This window comes from Hippopotamus amphibius, chromosome 8 (genome assembly GCF_030028045.1).
Source record: "Hippopotamus amphibius kiboko isolate mHipAmp2 chromosome 8, mHipAmp2.hap2, whole genome shotgun sequence".
Classification (NCBI taxonomy): domain Eukaryota; kingdom Metazoa; phylum Chordata; class Mammalia; order Artiodactyla; family Hippopotamidae; genus Hippopotamus; species Hippopotamus amphibius.
The window spans coordinates 91768821-91790629 of record NC_080193.1 but is presented as its reverse complement, the minus strand read 5'-3'; the positions used below and the strand labels follow the sequence as shown (position 1 = coordinate 91790629).

At 34.9% G+C, this 21809-nt stretch overlaps 1 protein-coding gene across 2 annotated transcripts in view; it reads right to left on the bottom strand.

The window, feature by feature from the left end:
* Nucleotides 1–2983: 2983 nt before the first annotated feature.
* The window catches only part of BARD1 (BRCA1 associated RING domain 1), a 72437-nt gene continuing 53611 nt past the window's right edge, over nucleotides 2984–21809 (bottom strand). Inside the window, exons 7-12 of one of the 2 annotated variants that reach the window (XM_057747253.1) lie at nucleotides 20431–20539; nucleotides 15449–15547; nucleotides 14364–14496; nucleotides 13697–13789; nucleotides 5763–5860; nucleotides 2984–4712 (exon numbers count right to left, since the gene is read on the bottom strand). In XM_057747253.1, the coding sequence (XP_057603236.1) occupies nucleotides 4380–4712; nucleotides 5763–5860; nucleotides 13697–13789; nucleotides 14364–14496; nucleotides 15449–15547; nucleotides 20431–20539 (865 nt within the window). In that variant the 3' untranslated portion in view covers nucleotides 2984–4379. The remainder of the gene's footprint in view (nucleotides 4713–5762; nucleotides 5861–13696; nucleotides 13790–14363; nucleotides 14497–15448; nucleotides 15548–20430; nucleotides 20540–21809) is intronic. The other variant, XM_057747254.1, reaches the window with a different exon arrangement.

Below are 21809 nucleotides of genomic sequence, written 5' to 3'. Positions count from 1 at the left end.
CGCTCAATAAATTGGGTATAGAGGAAACGTACCTCAACATAAAAATTACATATGACAAACCCGCAGCTAACATCATACTCACTGGGGAAAAGTTAAAAGTTTTTCCTCTAAAATCAGGAACAAGACAACAATGCCCACTCTCACTACTTTCATTCAACATAATATTGAAAGCCCTAGCAAACAGCAATCAGACAAAAAAAGAAATAAAAGGAATCCAAATTGGAAAAGAAGTAAAATATCACTGTTTGCAGATGACAGGATACTTATATACAGAAAATTCAAGATGCCACAAAAAAACTATTAGAATAAATTTATTAAAATTGCATGTTACAAAATTTATAGAAATCAGTTGCATTTCTATATACCAAAAACAAGCTATCAAAGTTAACAGAACAGTCTCGTTTACAATTGTATAAGAGAATAAAACACCTAGGAATAAATTTAACCAAGGAGGTGAAAGACGTGTATTCTGAAAGAATTTGAAAACAACACAAATAAATGGAAAAATATACTGTACTCATAGATTGGAAGAATTAACATTGTTAAAATGTCCATACTACCCCAGGCAATCTATGGATTCTATGCAATCTCTATCAAAATACCAACGGCACTTTTCACAGAACTAGAACAAAGAATCCTAAAACGTGTATGGAATCACAAAGGACCCAAATAGCCAAAACTATCTTAAGAGAAAACAAAGCTGGAGGCATCATAATCCCTGATATCAAAATATACTAGTCTAGAAATAATGATGTATATATGGTCAATTAATCTATGACAAAAGAGGCAAGACTGTAAGATGGAGAAAAGATAGTTTCTTCAATAAATGGTATTGGGAAATCTAGACAGCTACATGCAAAAGAATGACACTGGATCACTCTCTTACACTATAAACAAAAATAAATTAAAAATGCATTAAAGACTTGAATATAAGATCAGAAACCATAAAACTCCTAGAAGAAAACATAGGCAGTAAGCTCTTTGACTTTGGTCTTATCCGTACTTTTTTGAACCTCTCTCTTCAGTCAAGGAAGCGATACAAAATTAAACAAATGGGACTACATGAAACTATAATGCTTTTGCACAGCAAAAGAAATCATCAACAACATAAAAAGGTAACCTACTGAATTCATAAATCACATATTCCATAAGGAGTTAATATCAAAACTATATAAAGAACTTTACAACTTAATATCCCAAACAAACAAACAAAAAAACCCACAAAACCCCCCAAACAACCCTATTTAAAAATGGACAGAGGACCTGAAGAGACATTTTGCCAAAGACATACAGATGGCCAGCAAGCACATGAATAGATGTTCTACATCACTAATCACCAGGGAAATGCAAGTCAAAACACAGTGTTTATCACCTTACACCTGTCTGAATGGCAATTATCAAAAAGACAAAAAAATAACAAGTGTTGGAGAGAATGTGAAGAAAAAGGAACACTTGTGCATTGTTGGTGGGAATGTAATAAAACAATATGGAGTGTCCTCAAAAAGTTAATAATTTAACTGCCATATGATCCAGCAATCCTACTTCTGGGTATTTATCTAAAGAAAACAAAACACTAATTGAAAAGCTATATGCACCCCAATATTCACTGCAGCGTTATTTACAATAGCCAAGAAACAACCTGAGTGCTCATCAATAGATAATGGAAAAAGATGTGGCGTATGTGTACAATGTATATATATAATATCAACAAATTCAGCCATAAAAAAGAATGAAATCTTGCCATTTGCAACAACATGGAGAGATCTAAAGGATATTTTGTTAACTGAAATAAGACAGAGAAATACAATTACGATATGATTTCACTTACGTGTGGAATCTAAAAAACAAAACAGAAGCAGATTCACAGATATAAAAAACAAACTGGTGGTTGCCAGAAGGGAAAAGGGTTGGAGGGTTGGGGTTCAGGCAAAATCAGTGAAGGGGATTAAGAGATACAGACTTCCAGTTTTAAAATAAATTTAAGTCATGGGGATGTAAGGTGCACCATAGGAAATACAGTCAACAATATTGTAACAATCTGGCATGGTGATAAATGGTAACTAGTTAACAAGGTGACCATTTTGAAACGTATATAAATACTGAATCATTATGATGCACACACGAAACTAATACAGTATGATGTCAATTACATTTCAATTAAAAAAAAACTGAACCACAAGGGAATCACTGTAATAAATGACACTCGATAATTCCAAACTACCAAGGTTACACTTAAGTAATAAAGTACTCAATATACTTTAGAAATATGGCGCTCAAAAAGACAAGCTTTTCTCAGCTGAAAGATTTCCTCTCAAGTTGTGAGGAGTCTCATTCTTCAACAGTGCAGAATAAGCTACCTCTTACAGAAGAAACAGAGATGTGGAAGCACAGATAACTTTAATTATTTACGGTAAATAAAAAGGAAGCTTGAATCTATGATTGAAAAATAAAAATAATTACAAGTAATCTATACCGAAAATACAAGTTTCAAGAGCTTAACACCAATTAACTGCTGCCAAAATAAATACGTAAAGAAACCAAAAACAAAACTGCTTAACAGTGGGACACAAAATACGACAAAGAAGGAGAAGGACAAACCAAGAAAGTGAAAGCAGGAAAGCGAGTAGCAACTCCCAAAAGTGTTTTTACAAACAGGGATTCACATCAGAGAAACAAACACAAACCTGTCTAGGAATATGACCAATGAGGCAACAGAAAGTGACTAAAAGTCAGTTATGATTCAAAAATAACAACCAAAATCCCAGAGAGTCTTAAATTATTTAACCCAGGCATTAGCTAACCCTTCAGATTTGCTTGGCGCTGTGTTCTTCATCACCCTCCATTAGAATGAAATGTAGAACAAACACATTACCAGCTGGAGTGTTTCAGGGATAATTCACCCTTGAAGGTCAGGGTCAGCAGTATCATTGTGTTCTCATAATATATTTCTTGATATGGAAAAATAACATGTCAAAGAAGGGATTAAAGTAAATTTTATTTTGAAATAATCAGCTGAATTTCAAACTTCAAATAAATGGATATTAAAATGTTCATGAACTTCAGACTCTCAGTATTCTAATCTAGTGGTTACCAAACTAGTCCCTTTGGCCCAAAAGGGACCAAACTGACAAGTTTCAACAGTTACACCTCTTCTATGTCTTTAATATTCTAAGTACATTAAATTTCTGGAAAGACTTATTAAAGAATTTTATTTCTTAGGCAATGTTTTAAAATGATCTAATCTACCTTGTTGAAAATACTCAGACCACAGTAACCTTCCCAGGTCTCCCCATTTGCAGGTGATGTCCTGTCCACTACTCTGAAACCTTGATGGTCCTGGTATTATGAGTAAGCCCTTTTCACTACTTTCACTAAACTTATTGTCATAGCCTTTTGTATAACCTGGACAAAATCTGTTCTAAATCAAGTAATCACCAACTTCTGCCTCCCCAGCAATCTAACAATGAAAAACAATTTATGAAGAAAGAAATTAAGACCTATAAAAAAGTTATTTTAGCAATACATGGTAAGGTCCACCAGAAAGACTGCTTCCTTATTTATTTACATTTGACTGACAATTTGCTAGTCTGGTGAGACTTCCTAAGAAATATTGAAATTAAAATGTGTTAGAGGAAATGCTCTAAATGTATATATATATATGTATACTATTAACACAGTTATAAGTTGATTATTAACAATAAGCAAGTATACACAATAAAAATATATACCATGAGCCCAATGCTGGCTTTCACCACCAAAGAACAATAGTATTAAGATTCAAATAATGATTTCCTGATTAAGAGAAGATTTCTTTAAAAAAGGGGATAAAAATCTAGCAACAGACACCCAAGTAAATTATAGCAGCTAAATAAACACAACTGTAGACAGGAGAACAATTTAACACCTATGGTAGCACATTTAGACTAGGTAATCTATTTTCATTATAATAAAGCTAGAATAAACTATTTGACAATATTATTTGCTTACTAAATGAAGGCAAGCACTTTTGCTGGTGGCAGGTATAGATTTTTTTCATCAAAGAACATTAAAAGGCTGAGACATAATGATACCACTTGTATATTTAACCAGCATTCTGACACCCTCTCATTAATCTTTGATTGCTGATAATGGGAATAGAAAGACATGATGAATCAACACATGCCAGTTTTAAAAGAAAAATCCTTTAAGGCAATTTCGGCACCTAAATGGTAAACACAAAACGAATTCCTAATCTGGCAGACAACTTATTTTTTTCAATTCAAGGGAAAAAAGTGTATGAATGAGTCTACCTATTTGTAAAAATGTGAATCATCAAAAGTGCGATCACTGGGTTTTCACATTGTGTAAGTTCAATTTGAAATGTTATTCTGGTGTAGGATTCAGCTGTCAAGAGGGAGCAACTCAAAGGACATCACACAATCTATAAACCAGCTGGAAGTAGCCATCCAGACTTTGCCCTGCCGAATTCTCTCTGGGCGATGATTAGACAAATCCTCATAGATGATATACTGTGTGCAGAAGCGCTGATCAGAATCAGGTTCGGCATGGTACGCAACTGTATTGATGGTCTGAGTCACGTCACTGTCTGGCTTGGGCTTTCTACTGAGAATCTGGCCCCCAGCTGCAGTGACAAGCTTAGTAAGGTTGTCCTTTGGATGGTGTTTGAAAGTTCCCACAAAATAGAAGTAGCATCCATCAAACAGCTTTGGCAACTGAAAAAAACAAGAAAAAGTCTGTGAAAAGCAGACCAAAATATTTGAAAACACTGCATATGAATAAGGGAAATAAAAATAAGGCACAAGCAGTTAAGAAGCTACTTAATGAGGTGCTAGGACAAGCTGTATTTCAAGTAAACTATTTGGGTCAAGAAAAATACTCTTGCAAGTAAAAGTTTCCCATACAATTTTTTCCTTAAGATTCTGGTCTTTTTCATTTTTGTCACATTTCAGGTGTGCTCTGTGTGTGCGTGTGTGTGTGTGCGTGCTATACATATGCACATAAAACCTGTTCATCAAGCTTCTTGTATCAGAATGTTTATTCATATTTGGTGGGACTTATAGCCCCAAAAATGCCTTCTTAGGGTATCTGAAATATGCTTCAGGGATACCAAGCTAAACTTAAGTGTAAGAGTAATATCTTTTCCATGGAGCTTTCCAATTCTGCCCATCCATAGTCAGGTCCCTATATATTACCAACCTAAGGTCTCCATGGCAGCAGCATGGGAGTGTGGCCTCCAGGGTTCTAGAGATGTTTTCCTTAGAACACAATACATTATAAAGCCATGGCTAGGGATCCAATCAGCTGTGAAACACACTTCTGTGCACTTTAAAGAAAAAGTTTCACAATTCCCTTCTACAAAATTTTTTTTGACATTTCTAATATATTTATATGTCAACAGGATAATGGAATATTATCCATAAAAACTGCAATATGAGGTAATAAAGACACAGTTAACTAAATCCGGGCGGCATCTCGAAGTCTTCTCTCAAGCTACTTCCTGCATCTGAGACTTACCTCAGATTCTGAAAGGTTTATGGGAATGTCCAAGATGCCCAACATCCAGTAACAGTATGAAATCATTACCTTCTGGATTTTATGGCTCATTGTGACCATTTCTCAGAATCAAGTGCTTGAAATAAGCACAGTTAAAATTTGAATCAGTCACCTGTACTTGCTGAAAGGGCAGGAGAAGTTTTTCCTGATGGTAATAATAGTATTAAGTTATAATAAGAACAATGAAAGTAGTATCAAAAGGAAAATACCAGCTGTTCTCTGTTGAGCCTGCTTCTCTGTGGTCCTTCAGGAATTTCATACTTATCTTCCTGTTCATATTCTTTTCTTTGTAGACATGCTTTCACCCCTGGCAAAAAACAAGGATAAAAGCAAAATAAGTATCAAGTGAGCATTATTTCTTTCACACTGAAATTAAGCTATTTGCCTGAGGCTTCTACTTCATGGTTAAGTATTGTTCTGAAACAAAAAAAGAAACCTTACTTATGCCAAAACAAAATGTAATAAAACTGGTTTTCCATATAAAGAAAATGTATGAAATCCTTCCTTCAGAGGACTGAGCAATGAAGTAGTACTGAATACTAATTTTAGTTTTCTTTCTGAAAAAATCTAAATCAATACACTATTTCACATACAAGAATAAAAATCTATTAGACGATAAGTGATCTGACATTAAGGAAAGTACTTGAGTCCAGAGCACCACAAAGAGGGCTCTACAGCTCTTATTAAAATAAACAGTAAAGCACAATCTGGGACATGTTTGGAATTGACAGGTACACACTGAACTCACCAGTCTAGAGATGACTTGGTGAATATTTCAAATGCTTTAGAGCTTCTTCAATTGAGATATTCCAAGATGCTGCTTAACATATAAAAGTCAGAACATTTTAACGACTGAATACTCCATCTCTCCAAAAGCAGAGCTTTTGTCAATGGGCTGAATTGTTTCTTAACTTGGGACTATTAATGCATATTCTAATTCAACACTCAACTCTGGCATATCTATAATTCCCTATCACGTGATTCTTAATATTTTGCTAGTTTTGCCTATGTTTTGGTGTCCCTTTCCCCCACCTGTTTTCAATACAAGGATCATATTTAGCTAAGTTTGCTATGCAGAATCCCACTCTTCTCACTAACTTATAAATATGATGGTTTTATTAAAATTGTTGGTTTTTTGCATATAATAAAATATATAACTATACTTCAATAAAAAATACTTTCTAAAACCTAACCAAATGACATTTTGTATTTGTACTTAATAAAATCCATTTTATTCCATCATCTGCCAATAAAATAGATTAGCAGAAATGCATTCTTGTGAAGAAATAAGAAGCATATACAAGATCACCAGTTAACTTTCTCAGCTAAATAGGAGGATCTGAATCCAAATTGAAATGACTTTACATAAGTTATATTGTTTATGTAAACAGAGGAGATTTCTGAATATGCCAGAATCACATATACTTTAAAATGTGTCAAGCCACTATCCTTGTAAAATGTATGCTTTATATCATCTTTCTTACTTTTCATATGTTCTATTACATTTTAAGATTTTGACCAAAACTATCATTTTGCAGAAATATAGGAATGAACTACCTATCTTACTAAAACTAAGATTCTTTTCAGCTCAGATGTATTCCTGATCATGTCTATCATTTCAGGTAAGCTTTCCTTTTGCCCTGATTTTATTACTTTTTTATATAGAGGTAAGCGGCCCAATTCCCAAAGTATTGCTTAACTCAAAGTTATTAACTCAAAGTCATTAAGGTAGCTCTGGCTACCTGAGCAAAGTCTGGAATCTGCATACTAATGCAGCTTATGAATTTTGGGATACATTTTTTTTTTTAAAGAGGCTTCTTGTACCATCCAGAAATGCATTCCTTTATTCTGAATCTCTAGTAACCACTCTTGCCTCCTGCCTCATAAAAGCACATCATATCCATGGATGTATATTTTCATCTTAGCTGTATGAACCACTAATGATGTTCATTAATCTATATCAAGCTTAGTCACTTTTCCTAAAGGATTACACAAATGGGAGAGAGTAGAAAAAAGGGTTCTTGAATCTACAGCTGCACACACATGCTTATAGAATACAATGAAGGCAGAATAAAGCTTTAAAATGGAGATCAGTTAAATGCCCAAAATTCCAAACGTCCAAAGGGGAAATTATCCCTCCATGAAGACCACAGAATGTAAGTACTCTCTTCAAAAACTAGGGCAATAAATAAATTCTTATTTTACAGAACTGTTATTCTTCTGGAGCCACTGGCTATTTGTAACTGAAATAGCACTGAAAATCAGAATCAAATATTACTCTCAGCCAACACTAAATGTTAGCCTAAAAAAAAAAAAATTTTTTTTAATTTATTTTTTAGCTGCGTTGTGTTTTCATTGCTGCACATAGGCTTTCTCTAGTTGTGGTAAGCGGTCTTCACTGTGGTGTGTGGGCTCCTCATTGTGGTGTCTTCTCTTGTTGTGGAGCACAAGCTCTAGGTGCGTGGGCTTCACTAGTTGTGGCACATGGGCTCAATAGTTGTGGCTCACGGGCTCTAGGGCGCAGGTTCGATAGTTGTGGCTCACGGGCTTAGGTGCTCTGCCGCATGTGGAACAGGGATCAAACCTGTGTCCCCTGCATTGGCAGGCGGATTCTTAACCACTGCACTACCTAGGAAGTCCCCAGAGTCAAAATTTTTATGGCAAAATCAAAAATCCTAATAAATATGTCATTAGATCCAAACTAGGCACTTACGTAATTCAAGAAAATTGCATATTAGTAAAATAAACACTGAAGAATTTCCCTTTTGATTGTATTAAAAGTGAATACCCAAGTTGTAAAAACAAAAAAAAATTATTTTTTTGATGCTTTTCTAGTAGGCTTTTTAGTTAAATAGGCTATGCTATCACTAAACTTCAGACAAAAGGAAATTGTTTTTAAGAGGAAACTTTCTACAATGACAAAAATGGCAAAACAACTCTTACTCTCACTGTAATTTTTTAAAAACTGGATGGCAAGTAAAAGAAAAACTAAACCCAATATGAAATTCCACAGTGAAGAGTGAAAGGACAATAAAATGAAGGCTGAAAATGTAAAATAAAAGGTAAGAGTTCCTCTCATGCCACCATAAACATTTAGATTTAGGAAATCAACTGTCCCAGATCATTAGATTTTGTGTTTTCATATAAATACCACTGAACAACTGTTTATTTTTGGCTACATGTCCTCATAGGATAGTTTGTTAAATTTATTTAACAAACAAAATACATTTCCTCATGGGACAGTGTGTCAAATTTATTTATTTTACTTAATGCATATTGAGAAGCAGGTCAAATTCTATCACAAAAATATATTACTGTACCATAAAATTTGCTCAGGCAAAGTTTGGGTATCAATTCTAAAACCCTGTATTATGAATAATAATATCAAAATAATCCTTCTCGTTATAAATGTGGTTAAAGGCCAAACTCAGTCTAATGTCCAAAACTTTTCTCAATAATTTAAAACCTCCTACTTGATGTTCTTTTTTAGTCATATTTAAAACAAATATTTATGTAAGATTTCCATTTTTATTGGACAATAACCATACTAAAATGTATCTGCTAGGTCTGCATAACAGGTATTAATCTGGTGTATCAGACTGGAGCAATATACATATACAGGTTCTAATTTCCCTGATTAAGAATGAAACCATTACCTACCCAATTAATTTTTAGAAATGATCAAAAAGAAGATCTAATTGTTATTAGAACTTGAGAAACTGAATTTCTTCCTAAAAAAGTGAATTTGAGACATACATTGACTTTAAAACTGTTATAAATAAACAGACCTCTACCTACCAATCTACAACTGTTTTGTTTCTTTGCCTGTACATAGTCCTACATTTAAGTATTACTGACAGTGGAGATATAATTGTTTTATGCTTTTTAAAAATTTTTAAAAATTTGCTTTTTTGTAATACTTCAGTCCTAATAATTATCATATAAAAATAAAGTTTTTCAGAAAATGCCTTTAAGCATTTCAGAATTTTCTTAATTCTCTCATATTAGGGTTATTCCCCCCCTACTTCTTGTTAAGAAATAATAATGCAAATAGTTTTTTTTCTTTCTTCTGTATTATTTGCTTGGGGTATATTCTCAAAAGTAGGACTATTCTATCAAAAGATGTTAATTTTTTTTATTCTTAGACAATCTTTGGTAAAAGATTTTTGTAAGCATGCAGTTGCCTAATGAATCTTAGTTGATAGAAATGCTTTAGTGTATTTATTTTTTGATAATTAGCAAAATATGACTAGAATAAAAATTGCCTTTATTTTTAAAATTCAACATCCATTTGAAGAAATAAATTTTAATAGAGAAGTATAAGTTTATTAATCTGATTATGAAGTTATTTATAAAATGATGATGCAATGATTGCCTCTTAGGTTCTATCTTCCTCACCTAAAACAAAAACAAAGAAACACCGTATCTGGCCCTTCCTCTTCTCACAGACACAAGTCGAGTGTAACATGTTTGGCACATTCCCACAGCAATTCCCTTAGGTGCTAAGGACTTTCAAAACTTCTATAGCAGCAATTTTATTTAAACTTAGATGAGAGTGGGGAAGAGGAAGAGATTATGAAAGAAAAGATGACAGCCATCTGCTCTCCGCTTTACAATGAGATGAGAAATGAAGAGGCAGAATTAAATTTTTTTTTAAAAAAAAGGTTAGGCTAGAGGATATTTTGAAAGCAGTGTACTGAAAGAACAGGTCAGTAAAATATATCTTCTCTTTCTAAAGGCTGGTTTACATCTTTAGGATGTAATTCCACCTTTTTCATTCTCTAAGAGGTGAATAAAATGGCGTATTTATATATCTTCTATTCTTCATTCTAGTTACATCTTTAATTACCAAAATTCACCCTGTACGGGGATGGTTATTAGTTGCCTGTGAGGAATTAGCACCAAAACTAGGACTAAAGCAGAATCTCAGGCACAACTTTAATCCTGAAGAAGAAACTTGCCTATCTATATCTCCCATTTCTGTACAATAAAGATAAATATCATTCAATAAAATATCTGTAAAATAAATATGATGAGACAGAATGGCTGGTACAATAGTATAATTGTACCCTATTCTTAGAATGTTCATGCAAATTCATTAACTATGACATTGTAAGATGCTCTCTCTCTATATATAAAATGTAGAAAAATAAGAGCTATTAACCAATTAAGACAAAATATGTTTAAACAGAAGACTTCCAATAGCTAAATTTGGATCCAATGGATCCACACTGTTTTGTATAATTCTTTTTGTTAATTTGTTTAAATTTGTTTAATTTTTTAAATAAGTCAATTGTCTAAAGAGAAAGTTTAGATGAAATTTCCTCTTTAATCTACTTGGTTTGTGGAAAATACCATAAAAAGTTAATACTAAACTTTCTATATAGTTTAGCCAGTAAAGGTTCTGTCTACCAGGCAAGCTAGTGGATATCCTCAAACACAAGATCTAGTTTTAATAAGTCATAAATCTTTATGATTAATTTTCAAAGTTTTTTGTCTACCACAACTTTCCTTAATATAGATTGTTTTTCAACTAGTTTTGTAGAGCTCTAAACATTTTTTTTAAAATCATGCTAAGTTGCCTGACATTAAGAACAACACAAAAACCACAGAAAAGTGTATTAGGATAGAAAGTATTTGAGGGTTCTTGCCTTCTTTTTATAAACTCAGCGGCTATTTAAAGTAATTGTCTCAAACCCTGAACCTACTTCTCTTTGGACTTTGTATTAGAAAATATGGGGATATGAACTTCAGTTAGAGATTCTACCCATCTTTTATTCTAAAAGAACCATTGATATTAGAGTATGTTATTCACTACTGTGAAAATCACCAAGTAGCACACTATTAAGTCAGCTTGAGTCCATCAGTGATTCTATAAAAATGACATGACCAAGCCATTAAAGTGACAAAACTTCCATTTCTTAAAGAAGGCAGATTTTATGGAAATGAGTCATGTAGTCTGTATATATAACCAGATGCAAGTTCAGCAAACTCACAAGAACTAGACTTACTGGGTAAGTGGTAAATGCCTTAATATTCAAAATTTCACATGGTTTCTTTATTACTGAGACCTTATTATTACAAAAATCCATTCCTTCCTATAACCACTGGCAAGGTTATAAACCTTGTGACAGAAGGTTTCTGGCACAAGTTCGGTACAAAAAACATCTATAATCATGGAATCATTTGAAGTCAATTTTTTAAATACTGAGGCCCAGTAAGACTTACCACAGATTTAAAAGGGAAATGAAGGTTCAAAAATAAAAGACATAAAGAGAAACTTTTTTTTCTATGTAAATGGCCAATCAGTCCAACTGCTTATCATGCTTTAACTGGTTGACTGGCAGAGTCTAGTGACAGATATTGATGAAAACAGATAAGAGTGGCATTGTTAGTCGTAGCTAACTCAGACCACATCAGTAAAGACTGCCATCACAAGAAAAGTGGTAGCTGTATTTTATAAAGACATGAATATCAGTTGCTAAAAGAGCACTTTTCTTTTTTACAAACCAAGTTAATTTCAAACAACAGATTAAATTAATAATATAGTTAAGATTTTGAGTAAATCAAGCATCTCTACCATAAAACCTTCAAAGCTATAAACAGGATTTTTCAAAACAAATTCTAATCATTTGCTTTTTAGAAAGGAAGTTTCATTAAAAATACTCACTATTCTTTTTTAACTTTTTAATTTGAAATAATTATAGATTCACTGATGGCTGCAAAGAAAGATACAGGGAGGTTCCATGCACCCTTTCTCTAGTGTCCAATGTTAACACCTTACACAACAATAGCACAATTATGAAAATCAAGAATTTGACATGGGGGACTTCCTAGGTGGCGCAGTGGGTAAGAATCTGCCTGCCAATGCAGGGGACATGGGTTCGATCCCCGCCCCAGGAAGATACTACATGCCCTGGAGCAACTAAGCCTCTGTGCCACAACTATTGAGCCTGCGCTCTAGAGCCCGTGAGCCACAACTATTGAGCCCATGTGCCGCAACGACTGAAGCCCACGCGCCTAGAGCCCATGCTCTGCAATGAGAAGCCCGCGCACCACAATGAAGAGTAGCCCCCACTAGACGCAACTAGAGAAAGCCCGTGTGCAGCAACAAAGACTGAACATAGCCAAAAATAAATAAATAAGTAAAATAAAATTAAAAAAAAAAAAAAAAGAATTTGACATGGATACATTCCAAAGAACGTATTCAGATTTCATCAATTATACACACACTCATGTGTTTCTGTGCACGTGCGCACACACACAGATCTGACATTTATTCATATATGCAGACTGTGTAACGTAACTACCGCTAGCATCAAGACACTCAATACAATTCCCAGTGTACCCCCTTTACAGCCACTATTCTTTTATAAACAATTAGTTAGCTTTTTAAAAAGGTCATTTTGTTGTCCTATTTTAGCCAGCATATCGAAAGTAGATACTATAGCGACTGAGGAGTTGAAAATAACCTTGTATGAGCTTTCTTTTTATTTTGTTAAGTCCTAGGTGAATCCAAGGTTAAGAAAAACAAACAAGGGAGAGCTGGGAAGGTGAGAGGCAGCTCCTAAGGTGGTGGTGGTAGACTATGTAACTATAAAGGGGTAATGGGAACATATTTTCATCAGAGGTATAGAGACTACATAGTGTATCTGCCCCAAACCAGGTAGTACAAGGCAGTCTAAATTTCCAAACAACTTCCTAAAATATACCATATTAGCTAAGAGAGCAAAAGAGAGTTATATGGTTAAGTTTTTAGAAATCACAATGGGAAAGCAATAAACTACTTTCATTTCATAGTCATATACTTAAAACATTCATTTATAAAGTTAAATATATCATGTAATGGTATTACAGATTGTTTAAGCTAACAGGTCTATTACATAATCCATTTACTCTTGATTAAAATAGTTCGTATTGTTAGAATAAAAGATTTTGAAACCAGGACACACTTGTGGATATTTACTAAGAACATCTAAATGATACCATTAATACGAGAAGCTTTTTCAAAATTCAGTGACTAACCAGAGGGCAAAAAAAAGTTAGTATAAGGTCCTTACATAATTATTGGCAGTAGTGCATTATAAAAATGAAATTAAGTCTACTTAATTCCTTTCGTAATTCTCCCAAATCCAATACTTACACTCAAATTTTAGGATCCAGCATCCACTGAGAATCCCAAGCATACATTTCAGGGTGCTTTGAACTGTATCACCAGGAACAATGACATGAGTTACTAGAATATAAAAAAAGAAATAAGAGAAACAGAAATATAAACCAAAATCACCATGTAACTAGTCTGCTTTTTATAACCAGTTAGTCTACATTTTTTAAACTTAAGCCTGAATTTTCTTCAAAGGCCAACAATTTTTAAGTCTTATACCTCAGTATAAGACTTCTTTTATTTAGTTTCATTCTCTATCCTGGCTACCAACATGAAAAATCAGATCATAAACCATACATCTTAAAGCCACATTAGCCAACAGAAATTTTTCTTTTCTATTTCAAATTATAATTAAGGAACTAAAGCATTACATTGCATTACCATTTATTGGTCATTAGCAAACTCATAAAATTGTTCTTCTGACATACTGTTGTCCTAAAATAGGTGCAAAACTTTCAGCTTTATATTTCCTAACTAAATTAAGACTGTAAGTAGTTTATAATTGTAAAATCATTTTAGAATTATTACCAGATTCAAAGTATACAGTCAGATCCCAATGGTTAAAACATATAAATTACCAAAGGGAGTTCTACAATGGAATTACCCATTTAAAAATTTCTCCTACCAAAAATAAATAAATTCTCACCTGTACTGTCAAACTCAGCACATTTTTTAGCCTTAAGAATTGTTGCAAGCTCGCTGAGCATTTTCTGTTGTTCTGAAGAAAGTCCACTGCCTATAAGCACAAGAGGCCGATCCCTTCGCTGACCAGTGTTTATCTGTCAACAAAAGAGGAGATGCCACAGTGTTAAAAACATTTAAAGATTAGAGAAAGATTAAACTGACTTTCAGTTGATACAAGCTTGGATTTCATTCCTTAGTTTACTTTAGCTAATAATTCCTAATAATGTCCTTGAACCGTCACTTGGAACCTTAACACTCAATGCATCTGAGTAACTTTTTCTATGTCTTTACCCCCACCACCCAATAAAGCACTACCTGGGATAGCTCTCTATACCCAGGGTATCTTGTTTCCTTAATTCTAAATTGGGTCTCTCTAGGGTTTTACAACTTCACTTTGTCACTAATAAGCCCTCCTGCCACTCCCTGACTTTTTTTAAAGTAACCCAAAATATCCACTTAAAATGATCAATTCTCTATCTCCCCACCCCTAACTTATTCCAATAGAGTTAAACTCAACTTGGTCTGTTTAATTTAAACTGAGATCACATAAAAAAGAACACTAAGGCTTCTAGAACAGCATTGATCTCAAAGAAAGAAAACAAAATTTTAACACTGGAACAGTTACCTCTAGAAATCAAGAAAGTGAAAACAGACAAGAGAATACCAAAGTTAGATCCACCAACAGTAATAAGTCAATGCAGCTTATGAAAAGGAAAGTGATCTAACAAAGAATAATATTTTCACTTTAATAGAATGACTTAGAACTTATAGGAGACAAAAACGACAAGAATAAAAAGGCACCAATGGATACCATTAAAGATGAGGCGTGACAGATTCAAAGAAGCAAAGGGACGGCGTTTTCAATAGCAGCCAACAGAAATTTAATAAGTGAAATTGGAATGAGAGTTAGCCAAAAGCTACCTGATAAAAGAAAAACAACGACCCAGCAGATAAGAAAGAAAAGGTAAATCAGCACTGCTGTATTACAAGATAAAAAGCCAAACACAATACTTTAATTTTCAAATACAATACAAAGGGCCCTCCTACATGTATGAGTGTATATGCAGTCTGGACATCTGGACTCTCAAAAGTTCCACAGGACATGAGAGAAACACTGCAGGTATAATTACCAGTCTCGCTCAGCAACTACACTGGAGAAAATTGATATTTAAATAGTCACTTCACATATCTGAGTAGCGATAATTTAATTTGTCCTGTCTGATGCCCTACAATATTACATGTAAATTGTTGGCTACATCCATAAACAGACTGATCTCAAAAATTCATTCACTCAAAATACATTAAATAAGATTCTACTATGTATTAAGCAAGTATATATTTAAGACATTTTAAAAAAGATTTCTATAAAAAGGTTTTTTACAGCAATATTCAGCACTTAAAAGTTCAGCTTCCTGAATTACTTCTTCCTCAAAGGTTCAAGTTGCAAAGATTTTACTGGACATGCTATACACATACCACACACATACTGACATCACATTTCTGTCCACTTATCTTTCCTATTTACTAAATTACAAGATAAGGTAACCACGTCTAACCTAAACACTATAAACACTCTATAACATGAAAATAGTTCAGTCTACTTTATCAATCACTCAATCACTATATAATAATATTAAAAAAGAGCATTTCAGGACTTCCCTGGTGGTGCAGTGTTAAGAATCTGCCTGCCAATGCAGGCGACACGGGTTCAAGCCCTGGTCTGGGAAGATTCCACATGCTGCAGAGCAACTGGGCCCGTGCGTCACAACTACTGAGCCTGTGCTCTAGAGCCCTTGAGCCACAGCTGCTGGGCCCACATGCCGCAAATGCTGAAGCCCGAGGGCTCTAGGGCCCGAGCTCTGCACCAAGAGAGGCCACCGCACTGAGAAGACTGCACACTGCAACGAAGAGTGGCCCCCACTCGCCACAACTAGAGAAAGCCCGTGCAGAGCAACAAAGACCCAACACAGCTAAAAATAAATAAATAAATAATTTTTAAAAAATTAAAAAATTAAAAACAGCATTTCAAATATTCTTGTCAGTTATACAAATAAGTGCCATAAAGTAGCTCTAAATGGAGCGCATTACTTTTCAATTTATATAACTCCACCTCAGCCAAAGTAGTTCTCTGCACAAAATAAAAAATGAAGAGATGTCAATTCTAAATATAGCATGTGACACTATTTCCACCAACCTCAGGGAAGCACCAAAGTGGGTCAAGCGTTTTCCTATCCAGTTTCTAAATCTGAATAAAAAACAGAAACTGGTACTAATTTCTCGTAGTTAAGGAAAGCTATTCAAAAAATAAAATAAAGCAAACAGCTGTCAAAGCCACATGTCAGATTTGGGGCAGGAGGTGAAAGTGGGGAGGCATTTGATTTGAGTAAGCAGAGGTCTCAGAACCAGGAGGTTCAAAAGATGTTCAGAAAACATCCCAAAAGTTCAATTCTCTGCTTCTAGCGAGATGAGATACCATGTACATTGGTATTAAATAAACTCTTACTTAAGGAATAACTAGGTATGAAACTTTTTCTTAGAAAAATTAGTTACTCTGAATTTGTCAAAATTAATGAGTTTATCACAAAATAGAGTTTAAAAAAGTACAGAAAGAGCCAAAGGGAGTGAGGAAGCATGCCATGTGTATATTTGGCTCCCTACATTTGTTCTTGGTGGAGAAAACAGCTAAGGATCTGAAACGGGACTGTGTTCGGGGGATTCAAGAAACAGCAAGGCAGTCGATGTGGCTGAAAATGATGAGTGAAAGGGAATCTGACAGTGGCTAGGGAAGCACATTCCAGAGCTTGATTTTAATGAGTACACCGAATGAAACAACCCTTTCAGCTTATGGATTTGTTACCATTCATTACTGTTTCCTTAGCCAAGTATCTACCATTAAGATAGTAAATAACGATATTCACAGGCAGTGTCCATGTGACATGCAGAAAGTATAGGTTTCTTACATTTAAAAAAAAACACTAAAGTAAGTGGATAGTTGAATTAAGAGGAAGATCGCCACCCTCGGATTCCGATAATACCATAAAGATATCTTTATTTTTGACATACCAAAAATAATTCTTTTCCAGCTTTTACATAAAAGAAACACTGGCAAATGACAACTTAGTTATGTTACGTTCTGCCAGCAGAGTTCATGTGCAAATGAATAAAGTGCCAATTTATAGTTAAGTATGATGGGACTGAATGAATACTGACCTACGATTTAAGAAATTTAAGTTCTAATTGATCCATTAAAAATTTTTTTTTTCCTATGGCTGGTTAACCCTGGGCAAATCATACCACCTCTGTTTTCTCATTTATAAAATGAAGAAATTAAATTGCTGATTTCTAGGCTCTCTTCCAATTCTATAGATGGCACACACTTACAAGGCTGAAGTCTGGAGTAGGACATTAAGAGTTTTCAAAGTATAAGGGTAATCAGCCCGTGGCAGCACCTATGACCACCTCAAACTGTAAACACTTTCGGTTACCTCCTTAACTTAAACAATGGAGTCAATCACTACTCCACTGCCCTTATTAGACAAGAAGTCTTCTCTGAACAGTTCTAGATCCCAACTCATCATTTTCTCTCAGTTTCCCCCAGCCCACCATCCCTCTCTCTCTAAAACCCCTCATCTTCTCTCCACATAATCCCCCATCCACCGCCACCACTTGTAGTTCCAGTCCTCACCACTTCACACCTGGATACCACTACAATAGCCTCCTAACCGGTCTTCAGTCCCAGCCCACCCCCAACTATCTCCTGCAGAGTCCTATTCTGCTTAGAGACACACTGAGGGTACCCCACTAACTGGGGAATAAAGTCTAAACTCCTCCACAGGGAACTCAAGGTCTTTCACAATTTGATCCCAACTCATCTCTTTACCTCCAATTTCTCTTTAAGGCACCTCATGCTCCTCTCACACTAAACTCTAGTTTCTCAAATTTTTTAAGGTCCTTTACACCTCCTTGTGTCTGGGCAGCTGTCCCTTAGATTTGGGGTGCCATCCCTGCTTCGTATACCCGACTGCAGTGGGCAATCAAAATCCATCCCTCATAGGGAGGGAGGGAGGGAGTCGCGGGAGGGAGGGGATATGGGGATATATGTGTAAATTCATTCATTTTGGTGTACCTGATTCATTTTGGTGTACCTCAAAAACTGGCACAACGGTGTAAAGCAATTCCATTCCAATAAAGAGCTTTAAAAAAAAATCCATTCCTCACTCCCTCCACACTAAAAGAATCCTAATTTTGTTCAGATACCCACTCTTCAAAGGACTGACCCTATCTTCAACCATCGTGAATGCCAAAACCAATTGTGTGACCAGTTCTGACCAATGAGACAGAAGGGCAAGTCCACTGGAAGGCTTATGGGAAAGGTTTTAGTCCTAATGCTGGACACTGACCCATCTGCAACTGTAGCAGTCATCCCGCAACCACTAGGAGGGAGATTACTGAGGACAAACCCACCAAGCTGAGGATGTCAAAGTATAATAACAGAAAGAATTTGGGTCTTTGGTGTAGCCACGTAATTGCTAAACTAATCAAATTAAGAGCTATCCTATACTGGGATTATCTTTACATAATACACTGTCTTTAAGCATTTGAGTGAACGTTTTCTACTATTTGCAGCCGAGAGCACTCTACTAATCCTTTGCTGAAACTTGTACTTTGAAAGTCTTACTTAGACACCATGTCACCTTTTCTTCTGATCCCTCCTAAAATCAGCTTCTTCCTTTGTGATTCTACTGTACATTTTTATGGCATTTATTATAAAATCACACTGCAGTGCATAATAATTTTTTTTACTACCATATTCCCCACTAAAGTATAGGTGCCTAAGAAACAGGCATTCTTTCCACAAGGCAGCAAATGGCACCACCACCTACTCCACTGCTGAAGTTGTATTAATTCTATCCTTTCTCCACACTTCGTATATAATCCATCCAAAAGTTCTGCTAGTGTTAACTCAAAACTATATACTAATCTCATTACTTCTCATAATCTGCACTGCTGTTACCTTAATCCAGGATCATGGTCTCTCTCCTATCACAAAGAAACAGTCCTAAGTGATCTCCCTGCTTCCACTCTTGCCGCCACCCCACGTCTCTTGATTAGAAAGCAGCCAGAGTGAACTTTCTAAAGCATAAATCAAATCATACTATTCCTTGCTTTAAATCCTATGAATAGTTTCCTATTACTCTTAGACACACCCTAGTCACCAGCAATAACGACCTTCTCTCTAACCTTCAAACACACCAAGGTCATCCGCTGAGGGGCCTACACACTTGCTATTCCCTCTGCTTGGACACTTGTCCTCCAGATAGTCACCTGGATGCCCCCCCTCATTATCATTCAGGTTTCAAACCAAATATCAGTTATTTTTTAAAGATTTTTTTTTTGATATGGACCATTTTTAAGGTCTTTATTGAACTGGTTACAATATTGCTTCTGTTTTATGTTTTGGTTTTTTTGGCCGCGAGGCATGTGGGATCTTAGCTCCCCAACCAGGGATCAAACCCACACTCCCAGCATTGGAAGGTGAAGTCTTAAGCACTGGACCACCAGGGAAGTCCCCAAATATCAGTTCTTCAAAGGCCTTCCTCGATGACCCAGCTAAAACGGTGCCTTTTTTGGGGCCTACAACCTCCACTCTATTACATTCTATAAAATCTTCTTCAAAGCACTCATTTATAAGTTTCTGCAATTATTTTCTTTATGTCAATTTATATACTTACAGTCTGTTTCTTTCCTAGCTTTCACTAGAATGTAAGCTTCTTGAGAATAAGAGTTCTACCAGTCATATTCACTGCTGTATGAATGCTGCCTAAAATATAGAGGGGGCAGGTCAAAAATATTTGTTGATTTATCCTGATTATGTCTTTGAATTTGAATTCACAATACCTACTACACAGAAAGTGCTCAATAATTGGTGAATGAAAGCAGTTGGCTAACTGGAAATTTTGCCACTATGTTCATTTTATAGCTGATTTCAATAAAATACATAACTTTCCCAAAAGTAAATCCATACTCACTACTGAGCAATGGCTAGCTGACGATGATTCATTCTTCTCTGGCAGCAGCAACAGCGATTTCATATTTTCACTGTCTGCATAATCCGCAGGCCGCAGACCAAATATGTTACTGGTAAAACAAGTGCAGATGGGTTTAAGTAAATAAAATGTGTGATCTGATTTCTAACCAAACGAATACATTAGTGGAATAATTTTTCAACTTCCTTAATAAAAAACCATTTTTACTAAAATAAATGACTCAAGAATTCACATAAGGCATAAGGATCAAGTTCCACAAGCTGCTGAATTCAATAGAAAAAAGATGTGAAATTCAATTTGACACCAGGCAATTATAGGGCGTATTTTTAACTGAATATATTGTTACTTGCATATTAATTTTTTCACAACTCTGTATTCTTGTGTATTCATATTTATATTTTAAAATATAGCTTCATAATCATTCATCACCACGGGGTGAGATGCTTTCAAATGCAAATAAAAATCATTTACTGTAGCTATTATAGGCTCTATAGTCTATATAAACAAATACAAAAATTAGATACATTCACAAGATAGGTATTTAGACCCACTAGAAGGAAAACTATGTCACATGACAAGCAATTTAATAAAGTAGTAAACAGGGCACTTTTAAAATTAATTTTACTGTGTCTGTACACTATAATCAATAATAATCACAGGCATCGCAGAACAAACTGATGTGGTTCAAAGAACGTGTTGACGCAATTCCCAGCATGAACTAATTCACGAGTCACAGAACATTACATGGGAAGAGACCTCAGCAACATGGTACAACTGTTATTTCATAGATGAGAAAACAGAGAGAAAAGTTCCAATGACTTGGAACGTTTTCCTTCCATTCATTCCAACAACAATCCATATTGCCCAAGATTAGTCTCTCAATCACAAGTAAATTGTTAAAACTACAGCACCTTGTCTACTCTTCCACTTCCTTACGTATGGTTCCAAAAGCATTTTCATGTATTATATACCATGGCAGAAAAGTTTTCTAAAATGAACATTTCTTTTAAAATCTTCTACGGTTTTTAAGATTACAGGATATCTATATAATGGTCATTAATGTTCAGGTAAAAAAATGCAGTGGGTTAAACAGGATATAAAATGATAAACTTGGTACAATACCAGTATAGAAAAAGACCTGGAAGGAAACATAAGGGGAAGAGAAAGGAAGAAGGTGTCAACTCCGATGCTGCCTGGAGGGCACAGAGATGAGGGATATATAATTATCTACTGGGTGTAGAAACAAGGTCATTAATGACCTTGGAGAAAGCTCTTTTGATGGCAGAGTAAGAAAAGAAAGCTAATAGATTAAGAAAAGAAATGAACCACAGCAAATGTTCCTCTAGTAACTGCTATTCATG